General features: G+C 53.5%; 1 protein-coding gene across 1 annotated transcript in view; it reads left to right on the top strand.

The window, feature by feature from the left end:
- The window catches only part of slc6a7 (solute carrier family 6 member 7), a 179,132-nt gene that overhangs the window by 143,688 nt on the left and 19,438 nt on the right, over nucleotides 1–16,006 (top strand). The window contains exon 11 of the mRNA XM_059963537.1: nucleotides 15,636–15,770. Within this exon, the coding sequence (XP_059819520.1) occupies nucleotides 15,636–15,770 (135 nt within the window). The remainder of the gene's footprint in view (nucleotides 1–15,635; nucleotides 15,771–16,006) is intronic.

The raw sequence follows: 16,006 nt of genomic DNA, 5'->3' as shown, positions 1-16,006 counted from the left end.
TATTAAACTGAGTTGTGAATCAGTGTATGGGCTGAACCAACAACCCCTCCCCCCCATCTGAAGTAAGTGTGGCAATATCAAAAATTCATTTTTATTGTACAGGAGGTAAATCGGATTATTGGTTTATTCCTGTCCCATGTTCTGAGAGAACTTCGTTTCAGTCTGGAGACCCTCATCCAAGTCTGGAGACCCTCATCCAAGTCTGGAGACCCTCATCCAGGTCTGGAGATCTTTGTCCAGGTCTGGAGACCCTCGTCCAGGTCTGGAGACCCCCATCCAGGTCTGGAGATCTTTGTCCAGGTCTGGAGACCCTCATCCGGGTCTGGAGATCTTTGTCCAGGTCTGGAGACCCTCGTCCAGGTCTGGAGACCCCCATCCAGGTCTGGAGATCTTTGTCCAGATCTGGAGACCCTCATCCGGGTCTGGAGATCTTTGTCCAGGTCTGGAGACCCTCGTCCAGGTCTGGAGATCTTTGTCCAGGTCTGGAGACCCTCATCCAGGTCTGGAGATCTTTGTCCAGGTCTGGAGAATACATTTCAGGAGGGCTACGTTGGTTTATTGGTTTATTATTGTCCCATGTACCGAGAGACAGTGAGATACTTGTCTTGCATATTGTTCACACAGTGCATTGAGGTAGAACAAGGTAAAACAATAACAATGCAGAATAAATTGTTGCAGTTACAGCATCCGTCTGAAGCCCTGGATTTCTGTCAGTGGCTGGTGTGCTGCAGTTGCCTGTGTATCCACCAGGTGGCAGCAGTTCTCCCCTCCATGCTCTGCCCCTCAAGTGCAGTAGGAACTGATGAGCACCCCCACTCCATCCACCAAAAGCGGAATTTCCCAGGGGGCAACCATCTTAAATCCTTTCCCCATTCCTGTTCCGATATGTTGGTCCGTGGTGTCCCCTTGCATCACAATGAGGTCACTCTCAGCGTGGAAGAGCAACACCTCACATTCCGTCTGGGTAACCTCCAACCTGATGGCATGACTATCAATTTTCTGCTTCCAGTAAAATGCTTTTCCCTCCCTCTCCTCACTTCTTCTATTCCCCACTCTGGTCTCTTACCTCTTCTCCTCACCAGCCTATCTCATCCCCCCCTGTGCCTCTCTTCCTCCTTCCCTTTCATGGTCCACTCGCTCCTGTCCAGCCCTTCACCCTTCCTACTCAGCTGGCTTCACCAATCACGTTCTAGCTTTCCGCTTTCCCCTCCCTCACTTTTTTATTTTGGTGTCTTTCTCCTCCCTATGATCTGCTGGAGGGTCATCTGCTTATTCATTTCCGTGGACGCTGCCTGGCCTGCTGAGTTCCTCAGCATTTTGTGTGTGTTGCTCTGGATTTGCAGCGTCTGCAGAATCTGTCTTTATTGTTAACTGAGTGATTCTAGGGGCATGTTATATCCTGATACTCTTGAAGTGGCCGGAGGGAGGGGGGCATTGTATGCAGAAAGACCAGTGGTATCCAGATCTACAGCCCTCACTGAGGCAGAGAGGGTCGAGCTGTGGAACAAGGGCTATTTCTGGCTGTGACTGTCCAGTACTCCTGGAATTAATGTTTGATATAGGCAATGAGTAAAATCCCTGTAGGCCACAGCCACAGTGAGGGGGCAGTTACAGAGTTTCACTCTGGTGAAAATCACACAGAATTCCAAAGAGGCTCCATTACAGAAACTGGTCGTGTCAACGCCCGTCCTGGAACTCCGTCAGTCCCTGTGAAATTTGGAGTCATCGAGCACTACAGCACAGAAACAGGCCCTTCAGCCCATCTAGTCCACGTCAAACCATAATTCTGCCTAGTCTCATTGACCAACACCTGGACCACAGCCGTCCATACCTCTCCCATCCATGTACATATCCAATTTTCTCTTAAATTTTGAACTCAAACCTGCATCCACCATTCCACATTCTCACCACTCTCTGAGTGAAGAAGTTCCCCTAAACATTTCATGTTTCACCCTTAACCAATGACTTCTAGTTTTAGTCTCAGCCAACCTCAGTAGAAAAAGCCTGCTTGCATTTTCCTCTAACAAATGTCCACTCAATCTACTACACTCTAGCCTATTTACACTTCCCCTATAATTCAGGTCCCGACAACATCCTTGTCAATTTTCTCTGACACCATTCAACCTTATTTCCTGTGAGCAGGTGACCAAACTGTACACAATACTCCAATTTGAGCCTTACCAATGTCTTATACATTTTCAACATAACATCCCATCTCCTGTACTTAATACATTGATTTATGAAGGTCAGTGTACCAAAAGCTTTCTTTACAACCCTATTACCTGTGATACCACTTTCAATGAATTATGTACCAGTATTCCCAGATCTCTCTGTTCTACCACACTCCTCAGTGCCCTACCGTTCACTGTGTAAGACCTACTCTGGCTGGTCTGTCTGAAGTGCAAAACCTTGCACTTGTCTGCATTAAATTCCATCTGCCAGTTTTCAGCCCATTTTTCCAGCTGATGCAGATCCCTCTGCAAGCCATGATAGCCTTCCTCACTGTCCACTACACCCCTAATCTTGGTGTCATCTGCAGTGGGCCACATTATCATCCAGATCACTGATATAAGTGACAAACAACAATGGACCCATCAGCACGCCACTAGTCACAGGCTTCCAGTCAGAGAGGCAACCATCCACGACCACTCTCCGGCTTCTCCCACAAAGCCGATGTCTAATCCAATTTACTACCTCATCTTGAATGCCGAGCGACTGAACGTTCTTGACCAACTTCCCATGTGGGACCTAGTCAAACACCTTGTTAAAGTCCATGTAGACAACATCCACTGCCTCGCCTTCATCAGCTTTCCTGGTACCCTCCTCGAAAAACTCTATAAGATTGGTTAGATTGGTTATAATTTTCTGGCTTATTCTTGAGTTTTGAACAGATCAACATTGGCTATCCTCCAGCACCAGCTGTGGCTATGATGCACCATCAATAACTCTCGGAGATGGGAGGCAAAAGATAGGCTTTTATTAGCTGCAAACGTGACCACAACATCCTGGAGACTGAGGGAGGAGCAGTGCCTCCAATCGCCTTTATACAGGGGTCTGTGGGAGGAGCCATGGGAGCAGTCAGCAGAGGGGTGTGTCCAGACAGATATACACATAGTTTATCACAGGCTACGAATGTTTTAAATATCTCAGCTGGGGCCCCAGAAATTTATACACTGACCTCCCTCAGGGCCCAAGGGAACACTTTGTCAGGCCCTGGGGATTTAACCACCCGAATTTGCCTCAAGACAGCAAACACCTCGTGCTCTGTAATCTGTAAAGGGTCCATGATCTCACTGCTGATTTGTCTCACTTCTATAGACTCTGTGTCCATCTCCCGCATAAATACAGATGTAAAAAATCCATTTAAGATCTCCCCCATCTCCTTCAGTTCCATGTATGGATTACCATTCTGATCTTCCCGAGGACCAAGTTTGTCCCTTGCAATCCTTTTGCTCTGAACAAATCTGTAGAATCCCTTGGGATTCTCCTTCACCTTGTTGGCTGGGGTAACCTCGCACCTTATTTTAACCCTCCTGATTTTTCTCTTAAGTGTTTCCTTCTCTTTCATTTCTTAATTTTCATTTCATAAGTAACCAATTTATTCCTGCCTGCGTACACCTGCTATGCACCTCCATCTTTTTCTGAACCAGGGCCTCAATATCGGTCAAAAGCCATAACCCTGTTCTCTTTGCCTTTTATTCTGACAGGAACATACAAACTCTGTGCACGCAACATTTCACTTTTGAAGGCCCCTCTCTGACCAAGTACACCTTTGCCAGAAAACAGCATTCAGACTCAGTAATCCAAGAAACACAATAGGATCAGTGAAAGACCACACAAAACAGAATGAACGAACAACCAATGTGCAAAAGACAACAAACTGTTCAAATACAAAAGAAATAATAATGGAAATAAATAAAAAAGCAAGATATATCAAGAACATGAGACCAAGTCTCACTAATGGCTGCAATGTCCTAGTTCCACATGTTGGTCCATGCCCTAAGTTCATCCACCTTTCCTACAATATCCCTTGCATTGAAATATACACAGCTCAGAACGTTAGTCCCACCATTTCTTCCTGTCAATGAAACACTACAAAACAGTACAAACCCTTCAGCCCACAATGTTGTTCTGACCAATATATTTTTCTATCATCCATGTTCCTGAATAAATCTTTTAAATCTCCTTAGTGTATCTGCCTCCACCACCAGCTCTGTCAGCACATTCCATACACCCACCACTCTCTGTAAAAAAAAACCTACCCCTGACATTTCCCTCCAGGCATCTTAAAATGATGCCTGCTTGTTTTAGCCATTTCTGCCCTGGGAAAAAGTCTCTGACTGCCCACTCCTTCAATGTCTCTTATCATCTTGTACACCTCAATCAAGTCACCTCTCATTCTCCTTCACTCCAGAGAGAAAAGCCCCAGCTCACTCAACCTCTCCTCATAAGACACCCTCTCTAATCCAGGCAGCATCCGGGTGAATCTCCTCTGCACCCTCTCTAATCCAGGCAGCATCCTGGTGAATCTCCTCTGCACCCTCTCTAATCCAGACAGCATCCTGGTAAATCTCCTCTGCACCCTCTCTAATCCAGGCAGCATCCTGGTGAATCTCTTCTTCACCCTCTCTAATCCAGGCAGCATCCTGGTGAATCTCCTCTGCACCCTCTCTAATCCAGACAGCATCCTGGTGAATCTCCTCTGCACCCTCTCTAATCCAGGCAGCATCCTGGTGAATCTCCTCTGCACCCTCTCTAATCCAGGCAGCATCCTGGTAAATCTCCTCTGCACCCTCTCTAATCCAGGTAGCATCCTGGTAAATCTCCTCTGCACTCTCTCTAATCCAGGCAGCATCTCCTCTGCACCCTCTCTAATCCAGACAGCGTCCTGGTGAATCTCCTCTGCACCCTCTCTAGTCCAGGCAGCATCCTGGTGAATCTCCTCTGCACCCTCTCTAATCCAGACAGCATCCTGGTGAATCTCCTCTGCACCCTCTCTAATCCAGGCAGCATCCTGGTGAATCTCCTCTGCACCCTCTCTAATCCAGGCAGCATCCTGTTGAATCTCCTCTGCACCCTCTCTAATCCAGGCAGCGTCCTGGTGAATCTCCTCTGCACCCTCTCTAATCCAGGCAGCATCCTGGTGAATCTCCTCTGCACCCTCTCTAATCCAGGCAGCATTCTGGTGAATCTCCTCTGCACCCTCTCTAATCCAGGCAGCATCCTGGTGAAACTCCTCTGCACCCTCTCTAACCCGGCAGCATCCTGGTGAATCTCCTCTGCACCCTCTCCAATCCAGGCAGCATCCTGGTGAATCTCCTCTGCGCCCTCTCTAATCCAGGCAGCGTTCTGGTGAATCTCCTCTGCACCCTCTCTAATCCAGGCAGCATCCTGGTGAATCTCCTCTGCACCCTCTCTAATCCAGGCAGCATTCTGGTGAATCTCCTCTGCACCCTCTCTAATCCAGGCAGCACCCTGGTGAATCTCCTCTGCACCCTCTCTAATCCAGGCAGCATCCTGGTAAATCTCCTCTGCACCCTCTCTAATCCAGGCAGCGTCCTAGGGGATCTCCTATGCACCCTCTCTAATCCAGGCAGCATCCTGGTAAATCTCCTCTGCACCCTCTCTAATCCAGGCAGCGTCCTGGTGAATCTCCTCTGCACCCTCTCTAATCCAGGCAGCATCCTGGTGAATCTCCTCTGCACCCTCTCTAATCCAGGCAGCATTCTGGTGAATCTCCTCTGCACCCTCTCTAATCCAGGCAGCATCCTGGTGAATCTCCTCTGCACCCTCTCTAATCCAGGTAGCATCCTGGTGAATCTCCTCTGCACCCTCTCTAATCCAGGCAGCATCTCCTCTGCACCCTCTCTAATCCAGACAGCGTCCTGGTGAATCTCCTCTGCACCCTCTCTAGTCCAGGCAGCATCCTGGTGAATCTCCTCTGCACCCTCTCTAATCCAGGCAGCATCCTGGTGAATCTCCTCTTCACCCTCTCTAATCCAGACAGCATCCTGGTGAATCTCCTCCGCACCCTCTCTAATCCAGTCAGCATCGTGGTGAATCTCCTCTTCACCCTTTCTAATCCAGGCAGCATCCTGGTAAATCTCCTCTGCACCCTCTCTAATCCAGGTAGCATCCTGGTAAATCTCCTCTGCACTCTCTCTAATCCAGGCAGCATCTCCTCTGCACCCTCTCTAATCCAGACAGCATCCTGGTGAATCTCCTCTTCACCCTCTCTAATCCAGACAGCATCCTGGTGAATCTCCTCCGCACCCTCTCTAATCCAGTCAGCATCGTGGTGAATCTCCTCTTCACCCTTTCTAATCCAGGCAGCATCCTGGTAAATCTCCTCTGCACCCTCTCTAATCCAGGTAGCATCCTGGTAAATCTCCTCTGCACTCTCTCTAATCCAGGCAGCATCTCCTCTGCACCCTCTCTAATCCAGACAGCGTCCTGGTGAATCTCCTCTGCACCCTCTCTAGTCCAGGCAGCATCCTGGTGAATCTCCTCTGCACCCTCTCTAATCCAGGCAGCATCCTGGTAAATCTCCTCTGCACTCTCTCTAATCCAGGCAGCATCTCCTCTGCACCCTCTCTAATCCAGACAGCGTCCTGGTGAATCTCCTCTGCACCCTCTCTAGTCCAGGCAGCATCCTGGTGAATCTCCTCTGCACCCTCTCTAATCCAGGCAGCATCCTGGTGAATCTCCTCTTCACCCTCTCTAATCCAGGCAGCATCCTGGTGAATCTCCTCTTCACCCTCTCTAATCCAGGCAGCATCCTGGTGAATCTCCTCTGCACCCTCTCTAATCCAGGCAGCACCCTGGTGAATCTCCTCTGCACCCTCTCTAATCCAGGCAGCATCCTGGTAAATCTCCTCTGCACCCTCTCTAATCCAGGCAGCGTCCTAGGGGATCTCCTATGCACCCTCTCTAATCCAGGCAGCATCCTGGTGAATCTCCTCTGCACCCTCTCTAATCCAGGCAGCATCCTAGTGAATCTCCTCTGCACCCTCTCTAATCCAGGCAGCGTTCTGGTGAATCTCCTCTGCACCCTCTCTAATTCAGGCAGCATCCTGGTGAATCTCCTCTGAACCCTCTCTAATCCAGGCAGCATTCTGGTGAATCTCCTCTGCACCCTCTCTAATCCAGGCAGCATCCTGGTGAATCTCCTCTGCACCCTCTCTAATCCAGGCAGCGTCCTGGTGAATCTCCTCTGCACCCTCTCTAATCCAGGCAGCATCCTGGTGAATCTCCTCTGCACCCTCTCTAATCCAGGCAGCATTCTGGTGAATCTCCTCTGCACCCTCTCTAATCCAGGCAGCATCCTGGTGAATCTCCTCTGCACCCTCTCTAACCCGGCAGCATCCTGGTGAATCTCCTCTGCACCCTCTCCAATCCAGGCAGCGTTCTGGTGAATCTCCTCTGCACCCTCTCTAATCCAGGCAGCATCCTGGTGAATCTCCTCTGCACCCTCTCTAATCCAGGCAGCGTTCTGGTGAATCTCCTCTGCACCCTCTCTAATTCAGGCAGCATCCTGGTGAATCTCCTCTGAACCCTCTCTAATCCAGGCAGCATTCTGGTGAATCTCCTCTGCACCCTCTCTAATCCAGGCAGCACCCTGGTGAATCTCCTCTGCACCCTCTCTAATCCAGGCAGCATCCTGGTAAATCTCCTCTGCAGCCTCTCTAATCCAGGCAGCGTCCTAGGGGATCTCCTATGCACCCTCTCTAATCCAGGCAGCATCCTGGTAAATCTCCTCTGCACCCTCTCTAATCCAGGCAGCGTCCTGGGGGATCTCCTCTGCAAACTCTCTAATCCAGGCAGCATCCTGGTAAATCTCCTCTGCACCCTCTCTAATCCAGGCAGCATCCTGGTGAATCTCCTCTGCACCCTCTCTAATCCAGGCTGCATCCTAGTGAATCTCCTCTGCACCCTCTCTAATCCAGGCAGCATCCTGGTAAATCTCCTCTGCACCCTCTCTAATCCAGGCAGCATCCTAGTGAATCTCCTCTGCACCCTCTCTAATCCAGATAGCATCCTGGTGAATCTCCTCTGCACCCTCTCTAATCCAGGCAGCATCCTGGTGAATCTCCTCTGCACCCTCTCTAATCCAGGCAGCATCCTGGTGAATCTCCTCTGCACCCTCTCTAATCCAGGCAGCATTCTGGTGAATCTCCTCTGCACCCTCTCTAACCTGGCAGCATCCTGGTGAATCTCCTCTGCACCCTCTCTAATCCAGGCAGCATCCTGGTGAATCTCCTCTGCACCTTCTCTAATCCAGGCAGCATCCGGGTGAATCTCCTCTGCACCCTCTCCAATCCAGGCAGCATCCTGGTGAATCTCCTCTGCACCCTCTCTAATCCAGGCAGCGTTCTGGTGAATCTCCTCTGCATCTTCTCTAATCCAGGCAGCATCCTGGTGAATCTCCTCTGCACCCTCTCTAATCCAGGCAGCATTCTGGTGAATCTCCTCTGCACCCTCTCTAATCCAGGCAGCATCCTGGTGAATCTCCTCTGCACCCTCTCTAATCCAGGCAGCATCCTGGTAAATCTCCTCTGCACCCTCTCTAATCCAGGCAGCATCCTGGTGAATCTCCTCTGCACCCTCTCTAATCCAGGCAGCATCCTGGTAAATCTCCTCTGCACCCTCTCTAATCCGGGCAGCATCCTGGTGAATCTCCTCTGCACCCTCTCTAATCCAGGCAGCGTCCTGGGGGATCTCCTATGCACCCTCTCTAATCCAGGCAGCATCCTGGTAAATCTCCTCTGCACCCTCTCTAATCCAGGCAGCGTCCTGGGGGATCTCCTCTGCACCCTCTCTAATCCAGGCAGCATCCTGGTGAATCTCCTCTGCACCCTCTCTAATCCAGGCAGCATCCTGGTGAATCTCCTCTGCACCCTCTCTAATCCAGGCAGCATCCTGGTGAATCTCCTCTGCACCCTCTCTAATCCAGGCAGCATCCTGGTGAATCTCCTCTGCACCCTCTCTAATCCAGGCAGCATCCGGGTGAATCTCCTCTGCACACTCTCTAATCCAGGCAGCATCCTGGTGAATCTCCTCTGCACCCTCTCTAATCCAGGCAGCATCCTGGTGAATCTCCTCTGCACCCTCTCTAATCCAGGCAGCGTCCTGGGGGATCTCCTCTGCACCCTCTCTAATCCAGGCAGCATCCTGGTGAATCTCCTCTGCACCCTCTCTAATCCAGGCAGCATCCTGGTGAATCTCCTCTGCACCCTCTCTAATCCAGGCAGCATCCTGGTGAATCTCCTCTGCACCCTCTCTAATCCAGGCAGCATCCTGGTGAATCTCCTCTGCACCCTCTCTAATCCAGGCAGCATCCGGGTGAATCTCCTCTGCACACTCTCTAATCCAGGCAGCATCCTGGTGAATCTCCTCTGCACCCTCTCTAATCCAGGCAGCATCCTGGTGAATCTCCTCTGCACCCTCTCTAATCCAGGCAGCATCCTGGTGAATCTCCTCTGCACCCTCTCTAATCCAGACAGCATCCTGGTGAATCTCCCCTGCACCCTCTCTAATCCAGGCAGCACCCTGGTGAATCTCCTCTGCACCCTCTCTGATCCAGGCAGCATCCTGGTGAATCTCCTCTGCACCCTCTCTAATCCAGACAGCATCCTGGTGAATCTCCTCTGCACCCTCTCTAATCCAGGCAGTATCCTGGTGAATCTCCCTCTGCACCCTCTCTGATCCAGACAGCATCCTGGTGAATCTCCCTCTGCACCCTCTCTAATCCAGACAGCATCCTGGTGAATCTCCCTCTGCACCCTCTCTAATCCAGACAGCATCCTGGTGAATCTCCCTCTGCACCCTCTCTGATCCAGGCAGCATCCTGGTGAATCTCCTCTGCACCCTCTCTAATCCAGAAAGCATCCTGATAAATCTCCTCTGCACCCTCTCTAAAGCTTCCACATCCTCCCTATAATGAGGTGACCAGAACTTTGAGCGTGGATTTTGTGGGTGGAGGAGAGTGTCTGTGGGCTGTGGGAGGGGATTCAGTGGGTGGGCAGTCACTGTGGGAGGGGATTCAGTGGGTTGGGGGACAGTGGCTGTGGGATGGGATTCAGTGGGTGGGGGAGAGTGTCTGTGGGATGGGATTCAGTGGGTGGGGGAGAGTCAGTGATGGGGAGAGTCACTGTGGGAGGGGATTCAGTGGGTGGGGGAGAGTGTCTGTGGGATGGGATTCAGTGGGTGGGGGAGAGTCAGTGATGGGGAGAGTCACTGTGGGAGGGGATACAGTGGGTGGGGGAGAGTCACTGTGGGATGGGATTCAGTGGGTGGGGGAGAGTGTCTGTGGGAGGGGATTCAGTGGGTGGGGGAGAGTCAGTGATGGGGGACAGTGGCTGTGGGATGGGATTCAGTGGGTGGGGGAGAGTCAGTGATGGGGAGAGTCACTGTGGGAGGGGATTCAGTGGGTGGGGGAGAGTCACTATGGGATGGGATTCAGTGGGTGGGGGGAGAGTCACTGTGGGAGGGGATTCAGTGGGTGGGGGAGAGTGGCTGTGGGATGGGATTCAGTGGGTGGGGGGAGAGTGTCTGTGGGCTGGGATTCAGTGGGTGGGGGAGAGTGTCTGTGGGAGGGGTTTCAGTGGGTGGGGGAGAGTCAGTGATGGGGAGAGTCACTGTGGGAGGGGATTCAGTGGGTGGGGGAGAGTCACTGTGGGATGGGATTCAGTGGGTGGGGGGAGAGTGTCTGTGGGCTGGGATTCAGTGGGTGGGGGAGAGTGTCTGTGGGAGGGGTTTCAGTGGGTGGGGGAGAGTCAGTGATGGGGAGAGTCACTGTGGGATGGGATTCAGTGGGTGGTGGAGAGTCACTGTGGGAGGGGATTCAGTGGGTGGGAGGAAAGTGTCTGTGGGATGGGATTCAGTGGGTGGGGGAGAGTCAGTGATGGGGAGAGTCACTGTGGGAGGGGATTCAGTGGGTGGGAGAGAGTCACTGTGGGATGGGATTCAGTGGGTGGGGGGAGAGTCACTGTGGGAGGGGATTCAGTGGGTGGGAGAGTCACTGTGGGATGGGATTCAGTGGGTGGGAGAGAGTCTGTGGGATGGGATTCAGTGGGTGGGAGAGAGTCACTGTGGGAGGGGATTCAGTGGGTGTGGGGAGAGTCACTGTGGGATGGGATTCAGTGATGGGGGACAGTGTCTGTGGGATGGGATTCAGTGGGTGGGGGAGAGTCAGTGATGGGGAGAGTCACTGTGGGAGGGGATTCAGTGGGTGGGGGAGAGTCACTATGGGATGGGATTCAGTGGGTGGGGGGAGAGTCACTGTGGGAGGGGATTCAGTGGGTGGGAGAGAGTCACTGTGGGATGGGATTCAGTGATGGGGGACAGTGTCTGTGGGATGGGATTCAGTGGGTGGGGGAGAGTCAGTGATGGGGAGAGTCACTGTGGGAGGGGATTCAGTGGGTGGGGGGAGAGTCACTGTGGGAGGGGATTCAGTGGGTGGGGGGAAAGTGTCTGTGGGATGGGATTCAGTGATGGGGACAGTGGCTGTGGGATGGGATTCAGTGGGTGGGGGGAGAGTCACTGTGGGATGGGATTCAGTGGGTGGGGGGAGAGTCACTGTGGGAGGGGATTCAGTGGGTGGGGGGAGAGTCACTGTGGGAGGGGATTCAGTGGGTGGGGGGAAAGTGTCTGTGGGATGGGATTCAGTGATGGGGACAGTGGCTGTGGGATGGGATTCAGTGGGTGGGGGGAGAGTCAGTGATGGGGAGAGTCACTGTGGGAGGGGATTCAGTGGGTGGGGGAGAGTCACTGTGGGAGGGGATTCAGTGGGTGGGTGGAAAGTGTCTGTGGGATGGGATTCAGTGGGTGGGGGAGAGTCACTGTGGGAGGGGATTCAGTGGGTGGGGGAGAGTGTCTGTAGGATGGGATTCAGTGGTGGGGGAGAGTCAGTGATGGGGAGAGTCATTGTGGGAGGGGCTTCAGTGGGTGTGGGGGAGTCAGTGATGGGGGAGAGTGTCTGTAGGATGGGATTCAGTGGGTGTGGGGGAGTCAGTGATGGGGGAGAGTATCTGTAGGATGGGATTCAGTGGGTGTGGGGGAGTCAGTGATGGGGGAGAGTGTCTGTAGGATGGGATTCAGTGGGTGTGGGGGAGTCAGTGATGGGGGAGAGTGTCTGTAGGATGGGATTCAGTGGGTGGGGGAGAGTCAGTGATGGGGAGAGTCACTGTGGGAGGGGATTCAGTGGGTGGGGGGAGAGTCACTGTGGGAGGGGATTCAGTGGGTGGGGGAGAGTGTCTGTGGGAGGGGATTCAGTGGGTGGGGGAGAGTCAGTGATGGGGGACAGTGGCTGTGGGATGGGATTCAGTGGGTGGGGGAGAGTCAGTGATGGGGAGAGTCACTGTGGGAGGGGATTCAGTGGGTGGGGGATAGTCACTATGGGATGGGATTCAGTGGGTGGGGGAGAGTGTCTGTGGGAGGGGTTTCAGTGGGTGGGGGAGAGTCAGTGATGGGGAGAGTCACTGTGGGAGGGGATTCAGTGGGTGGGGGGAGAGTCACTGTGGGAGGGGATTCAGTGGGTGGGGGAGAGTGTCTGTGGGAGGGGATTCAGTGGGTGGGGGAGAGTCAGTGATGGGGGACAGTGGCTGTGGGATGGGATTCAGTGGGTGGGGGAGAGTCAGTGATGGGGAGAGTCACTGTGGGAGGGGATTCAGTGGGTGGGGGATAGTCACTGTGGGATGGGATTCAGTGGGTGGGGGGAGAGTCATTGTGGGAGGGGATTCAGTGGGTGGGGGAGAGTGGCTGTGGGATGGGATTCAGTGGGTGGGGGGAGAGTGTCTGTGGGCTGGGATTCAGTGGGTGGGGGAGAGTGTCTGTGGGAGGGGATTCAGTGGGTGGGGGAGAGTCACTGTGGGATGGGATTCAGTGGGTGGGGGAGAGTGTCTGTGGGATGGGATTCAGTGGGTGGGGGGAGTCAGTGATGGGGAGAGTGTCTGTAGGATGGGATTCAGTGGGTGTGGGGGAGTCAGTGATGGGGAGAGTGTCTGTAGGATGGGATTCAGTGGGTGTGGGGGAGTCAGTGATGGGGAGAGTGTCTGTAGGATGGGATTCAGTGGGTGTGGGGGAGTCAGTGATGGGGGAGAGTGTCTGTAGGATGGGATTCAGTGGGTGTGGGGGAGTCAGTGATGGGGAGAGTGTCTGTAGGATGGGATTCAGTGGGTGTGGGGGAGTCAGTGATGGGGGAGAGTGTCTGTAGGATGGGATTCAGTGGGTGTGAGGGAGTCAGTGATGGGGAGAGTGTCTGTAGGATGGGATTCAGTGGGTGTGGGGGAGTCAGAGATGGGGGAGAGTGTCTGTAGGATGGGATTCAGTGGGTGTGGGGGAGTCAGTGATGGGGGAGAGTGTCTGTAGGATGGGATTCAGTGGGTGTCGGGGCGTCAGTGATGGGGAGAGTGTCTGTGGGATGGGATTCAGTGGGTGTGGGGGAGTCAGTGATGGGGGAGAGTGTCTGTAGGATGGGATTCAGTGGGTGTGGGGGCGTCATGATGGGGAGAGTGTCTGTGGGATGGGATTCAGTGGGTGTGGGGGAGTCAGTGATGGGGGAGAGTGTCTGTAGGATGGGATTCAGTGGGTGTGGGGGAGTCAGTGATGGGGAGAGTGTCTGTAGGATGGGATTCAGTGGGTGTGGGGGCGTCAGTGATGGGGAGAGTGTCTGTAGGATGGGATTCAGTGGGTGTGGGGGAGTCAGTGATGGGGGAGAGTGTCTGTAGGATGGGATTCAGTGGGTGTGGGGGAGTCAGTGATGGGGGAGAGTGTCTGTAGGATGGGATTTAGTGGGTGGGGGAGAGTCAGTGATGGGGAGAGTCACTGTGGGAGGGGATTCAGTGGGTGGGGGATAGTCACTGTGGGATGGGATTCAGTGGGTGGGGGGAGAGTCATTGTGGGAGGGGATTCAGTGGGTGGGGGAGAGTGGCTGTGGGATGGGATTCAGTGGGTGGGGGGAGAGTGTCTGTGGGCTGGGATTCAGTGGGTGGGGGAGAGTGTCTGTGGGAGGGGATTCAGTGGGTGGGGGAGAGTCACTGTGGGATGGGATTCAGTGGGTGGGGGAGAGTGTCTGTGGGATGGGATTCAGTGGGTGGGGGGAGTCAGTGATGGGGAGAGTGTCTGTAGGATGGGATTCAGTGGGTGTGGGGGAGTCAGTGATGGGGAGAGTGTCTGTAGGATGGGATTCAGTGGGTGTGGGGGAGTCAGTGATGGGGAGAGTGTCTGTAGGATGGGATTCAGTGGGTGTGGGGGAGTCAGTGATGGGGGAGAGTGTCTGTAGGATGGGATTCAGTGGGTGTGGGGGAGTCAGTGATGGGGAGAGTGTCTGTAGGATGGGATTCAGTGGGTGTGGGGGAGTCAGTGATGGGGGAGAGTGTCTGTAGGATGGGATTCAGTGGGTGTGGGGGAGTCAGTGATGGGGAGAGTGTCTGTAGGATGGGATTCAGTGGGTGTGGGGGAGTCAGAGATGGGGGAGAGTGTCTGTAGGATGGGATTCAGTGGGTGTGGGGGAGTCAGTGATGGGGGAGAGTGTCTGTAGGATGGGATTCAGTGGGTGTGGGGGAGTCAGTGATGGGGGAGAGTGTCTGTAGGATGGGATTCAGTGGGTGTGGGGGAGTCAGTGATGGGGGAGAGTGTCTGTAGGATGGGATTCAGTGGGTGTCGGGGCGTCAGTGATGGGGAGAGTGTCTGTGGGATGGGATTCAGTGGGTGTGGGGGAGTCAGTGATGGGGGAGAGTGTCTGTAGGATGGGATTCAGTGGGTGTGGGGGCGTCATGATGGGGAGAGTGTCTGTGGGATGGGATTCAGTGGGTGTGGGGGAGTCAGTGATGGGGGAGAGTGTCTGTAGGATGGGATTCAGTGGGTGTGGGGGAGTCAGTGATGGGGAGAGTGTCTGTAGGATGGGATTCAGTGGGTGTGGGGGCGTCAGTGATGGGGAGAGTGTCTGTAGGATGGGATTCAGTGGGTGTGGGGGAGTCAGTGATGGGGGAGAGTGTCTGTAGGATGGGATTCAGTGGGTGTGGGGGAGTCAGTGATGGGGGAGAGTGTCTGTAGGATGGGATTTAGTGGGTGTGGGGGAGTCAGTGATGGGGGAGAGTGTCTGTAGGATGGGATTCAGTGGGTGTGGGGGAGTCAGTGATGGGGAGAGTGTCTGTAGGATGGGATTTAGTGGGTGTGGGGGTCAGTGATGGGGCAGAGTGTCTGTAGGATGGGATTCAGTGAGTGTGGGGGAGTCAGTGATGGGGAGAGTGTCTGTGGGATGGGATTCAGTGGGTGTGGGGGAGTCAGTGATGGGGAGAGTGTCTGTAGGATGGGATTCAGTGGGTGTGGGGGAGTCAGTGATGGGGGAGAGTGTCTGTAGGATGGGATTCAGTGGGTGTGGGGGAGAGTGATGGGGGAGAGTGTCTGTGGGCTGTGGGAGGGGATTCTTTTGGGGAGGGGGAAGAGCCAATGATGGGAGAGAGTATCGATGGGTGTGAGAGGGATTCATTTGGTGGGGGGGGGGGGGAGAATCCACTATCTGGGGACATGAACATGGACTGATGGGTCACATTGGGGGCTTGGTTTGACCTGGAGGATGGAACAAGTTTGTAAAGCTGCCCTCACTGATTTACCTTCCTGTTGTTACTTTACAGTTTGGGAACTTGGAAGGAATTACCACTGCCATTCTGGATGAGTTTCCGGTGCTTCGGGAAAGGAAATGGAAGGCAATATTCCTGGCCACTCTCTGTTTCTCCTTCTACCTCCTGGGGCTGCTTCTCATCACTGAGGTCAGAGCCATCCCAATACCGCATCTCGTAGCAACACGAGACAGCCTCACCATAGCAACCAATGTGATAGGGCTAACACAATCATAGCAACCCACTGGAAAACAGAATCAACACCATAGCAACCCATGGGAAGGTGGGGTCACCCCCTCCAATATGTAAACCAATAGAAACAAGTTCACTAATGGCCAATGCATGACAATCCAACTATAGGGCTCAGGGACAACAGCATCATAGTG

The sequence above is a fragment of the Hypanus sabinus genome, chromosome 3 (genome assembly GCF_030144855.1).
Source record: "Hypanus sabinus isolate sHypSab1 chromosome 3, sHypSab1.hap1, whole genome shotgun sequence".
NCBI lineage: Eukaryota > Metazoa > Chordata > Chondrichthyes > Myliobatiformes > Dasyatidae > Hypanus > Hypanus sabinus.
Note: the sequence above shows the minus strand (reverse complement) of the source record. Positions and strands in the feature narration are given on the sequence as shown.